The sequence below is a fragment of the Pygoscelis adeliae genome, unplaced genomic scaffold (genome assembly GCF_000699105.1).
Source record: "Pygoscelis adeliae isolate BGI_AS28 unplaced genomic scaffold, ASM69910v1 Scaffold57, whole genome shotgun sequence".
Taxonomy (NCBI): Eukaryota; Metazoa; Chordata; class Aves; order Sphenisciformes; family Spheniscidae; genus Pygoscelis; species Pygoscelis adeliae.
The window spans coordinates 17,428,158-17,432,520 of record NW_008825615.1 but is presented as its reverse complement, the minus strand read 5'-3'; the positions used below and the strand labels follow the sequence as shown (position 1 = coordinate 17,432,520).

The 4,363-nt window shown below is 34.2% G+C and overlaps 1 protein-coding gene across 1 annotated transcript in view; it reads right to left on the bottom strand.

The window, feature by feature from the left end:
* CSMD1 (CUB and Sushi multiple domains 1) overlaps positions 1-4,363 on the bottom strand; it is a 1,045,142-nt gene that overhangs the window by 423,380 nt on the left and 617,399 nt on the right. Inside the window, exon 10 of the mRNA XM_009333261.1 lies at positions 2,774-2,895. Within this exon, the coding sequence (XP_009331536.1) occupies positions 2,774-2,895 (122 nt within the window). The remainder of the gene's footprint in view (positions 1-2,773; positions 2,896-4,363) is intronic.

The window sequence follows — 4,363 nt, the reverse complement described above, 5'->3', positions numbered from 1 at the left end:
GCTTCTTTGGATGCAGCCCAGGATATGATTGGCCTTCAGGGCTGCGAGCGCACATTGCTGGCTCCTGTCCAGCTTTTCATCCACCAGTACCCCCAAGTCCTTTTCGGCAGGGCTGCTCTCAATCCCTTCATCCCCCAGCCTGTATTGATACCAGGGGTTGCCCCGACCCAGGTGCAGGACCTTGTACTTGGCCTTGTTAAATCTCAGGAGGTTCACACGGGCCCACTTCTCGAGCTTGTCCATGGCCCTCTGGATGGCATCCCGTCCCTCTGGCATGTTGACTGCACCACTCAGCTTGGTGTCATCTGCAAACTTGCTGAGGGTGCACTCAATCCCACTGTCCATATGTCATTGATGAAGATATTAAACAGTACCGGTCCCAATACGGACCCCTGCAGGACGCCACTCATCACCAAGTGGTTCATATCTTCATACCATTCCTTCATATCTTTTATTATCCGAAAGGATATGTGTTAACTCAAGATTCAGTTATTTGGGGATAGAAGTCCCAATATCAGATTTGTATTGATACATACTGATAAAGATGATGTAGACTTTATGTGAAAGCAACTTGAGGATACTGTAAGCCTTAAACATGTTTGATTTTAAGACTTCACATTCACAATTGTCATGGTCCTAAAGCAAATACCCATCTTTCCAAGACACATGAAGTTACGAAAATAATCTTCCTTTGTTGCACTGCTAGACAAATCCAAGTCTGATAAAAAGAGAATTCATTCCCTATTGCCTATCCAGTCCTGAAACTGAAAGACTTAAAGCTCCACCTCTTTTTCGTACATTGTTGTTATCAATATGTCTGTTAGCATATTATTTACCTTCCTATTTACCTTCCACCCAGCTGGATGTAATAGTGTGGATTTTTTTCTGGGTGAAAGCTCCAAGCTTTGTACTTCTACCTCTTCGTTTTCAACATAACGAAAGAATTGATCTGTCTGGGTGTGGAATTTCTTCAGTGTATTCCTGTGACTGATGAACTATCAACCTGCCCACAGTATACCACTTAAGAGTGCCTTTTCAAGTCCAGTGAACAAAGTAATGTTAATCCACGCCAATCTCATTAAGATCTACCCTACTAAAATCCTAAATCCATTGAGAAAGATATATTGTATAGAATGAATAGAACTTGTGTGTTATTGTAGTAGAGTGAGGTTTAGTGTTTTTCACAAATAAGTCTGAGCCTCCATAGAAAACATACACTGTACAGTTTAATAAATAGCACTGCACAGTCAGTACTAATTTTCATATTATTATGGTTAATCTTTCTTGCAATCAGCAAAGAGATTACTATCTTCATTTTATTATAAATATGAAAAATGATGCCTAATTAAAATTCTTGAAAAGTCAAGGGAAGAAAAATAAAAATGAAAAATTAATGGAACAGTTTTGAATAAAGAAACCATTAAGATGCCAAGACACTCTTATATTAGTAGTAATTTCACTTATTTTCTTTTGATGCACACTTAAATTTTCTCTTATAAAGCTATACTGCATTTTGCAGAATCAAAGACTACATGTTACTGAATATGAATTTGAGTAGATGCATTTGTCAGACATTTTTCATATTTCAAATGCTTGTCCAAATTTAAAAATACAAAATGATTTAATACTTTCCATAAAATTTAATTACTTTAAAGTCAAAGGTCATTCAGTGACAAATAGTCACTTCTAATTGCTATACTAAATAAAATATAACAGTGCAGTTTGGAACTAAAAAAAGCCCTTTCTCTTCAGAGAGAAGTCTTGCTACATAAAATGTTCCAAAATGTGATAATTTTGTACTTTTGCCTGTTTTTCCTGGATACATACCTTTATTAAGGCACTGAATCTGCTTTAAGAAAAAGTGAACTCAATTGATTTTGCAAAGAAACAGTGTTTACATCTCAACAATATGCTATGAAAGCATGCAGCAAAATGATCTTTTCTGCAGCTAAACATTTGCATTAATTTATGGTGAGATAAAGTTAAACATTTTTTCCTTAACTATATTAAAGAAGTCAAGAATACAGTCTTCCAAAAACTTGCACAGGAAATACATGTTTTGTAATTATGAAAGTACATATAGATTGTACATTCTTCAAGTTATTGTAACTAACTCATTTATTCAGCGTTTTGCTACAGAAAAGTAAAATGTAAGTGAAAGATTTTTTTACTTAATTTTTTTTCCTAAAGGTAGGGGGTCTCTGTCCTTTATTGAGGAAGTAAATTGATTTTAGAGAAACACAAGTAAAAATGCATCTCAGTACACTGCAGTGTAATAAGAATACTTAATTATGACTACTATTCTATGCATAATTATTCATAGTTATGTATTTAGAATCATTATTGGAAAACAGTGGATTGAAAAGAGAAATGAGGTAGGTAGTAAAATACCTAACAAGATAAGACTGGTTTTCATGCTAAGATTCAACAATAAGTATCAAGATACAACTTGAAAAATCCACTATCAACTCATTTAACAATGTGTGGTTTTGAATATGATTTTATGTATTTAATTAGAAAATTTATTTATAACTTGGAAACTTTAATTAAGACCTATTACTCTGAGTGGACATTTTCACAGATATTACTAATTTTTTTTTTTTTTTTCTAGTGCCCAATATATTTTCTTAACACCTCTACTCTGGTCATTTTTGTGCTGAAATGGACATATACACTTGCATGTGTTCATACATTCATGCAAATATGTATGAAATAATTTTAAGACAGATGCAAAATTCTACAGTTTGAATTGAGACAAAGAGAAAAAGCATACCTTTTCTGGATCAGTTGTTGTAATGACCCACACGCAGTGTGCGTTGTCTTCGTATTGAACTGGATAATTTGGTGATGTAATAATCCCACTTGGTCCACGTAGGTTAGAACCACATGTTCTAGCTAAAATGATAAACAACAAATCAGATTGGTTTTGATCAGTTGCTCTGTTTAAAATAAACATTATAAAATTGCTGTAGCATTAATAACAACTTGCTGTGAAAGTATTATTATGCTGATATATTCTATAACAATCTGCCTTTAAAAATGTTTGAGCCAGTCAAAAAAATCCTGAAAAATGACCTACAGAGGAAGGAAACCAGCACTTTTCAATTAATCAGCCCAACATTTATATTATTTTATTCTTTATGTAAAGTAATTTCTCAGAATTATCATATCAATATTCTGTTTAGAGAGAGATTTACCCTCTCCAAGTGGATGGAGGGTGCCTTCTATGTGTGAATGTAAGAAGGGCCAGTATGTGCTCTCCATGATTTCTCCATGCTTGGAAAGAAAAAAAAAACATGTATCACAATGTTTGAATCTATGTAACAGCATATCCTGAACCTAAACTTGAACTTCTGTGGTGTCTTAGCTTTTTACACCAGAGGAAATAAAATTAGAAAGAAAAAAAAAATATAAAATGGTTCTAGGCAGTAACCTGACTTTTGTAAAGCACAGATTCAATTGTGAAACCATCACAATCCCTCTGTCACATTCAGCAGATCTGGATGGTTAACATTTTGAAAATAAATTACTTTATGAATTAAGTTATTTTCCAAAAAGCATTAGGGGTAGATTTTCTAAAATATTCAAACTTCTCAAAATATTTCAGTATCTCAAAGTATTTCAAAAATATTTAGACATATAATTTCCAGTGACATAAAATGGAGTTATAGGACTCAGAACATTTTAAAATTCCACTGTCAGGTTTATGGTACTACAGCACTTTGGCAACATGCTAAAATAGGGAGTGTATATCTTCAAATACCTGAATCTCAGAACTTACCTGCGTAACTTCCATTGACTTTTGATGTAATTTGGATTCTTCAGTTACTTAAGTTTCAGTACTGGCAAGAGGAATGAGTACCTTCCTTAAGAACTTGGTCATTCTTTTTCTGAATATTGGATTAAAGTACCCAACATATTTCTGGTACTTTGGAAAATTTTAGGTTTTGTCTTTCTCTGTGGCTGCCTCCATTCTGAAGAATGAAATACGAGCATTTCTTTAGCTCACAAACTCGCTGGGAGGAAGCCTGATATTCTGCATTAATAGAAGTGTGACTGGTACAAATAGGAAATAAGGAAACTAGAGAAAAATTACTTTCAGATTTTCTATCCTTCCATCACAATCTGCTACCAGCACTTGGTCATTTGTCACTATGTTAGAGACTAGATTTTGAGAACTAACTATAACTCCATGTCTAGACTGATTCAGCTAGGACTCAGTTTTCTGTGAAAATGTCTATCTATGTTTATGATAGAAACTGTCTAAATATACTTCCATGAATTTCACCTATGTCTCAGACACATGACATGGAAATCTTCCATAACAATCTCAGCAGAAGCCAAACAGCCCCACCCCCACCCC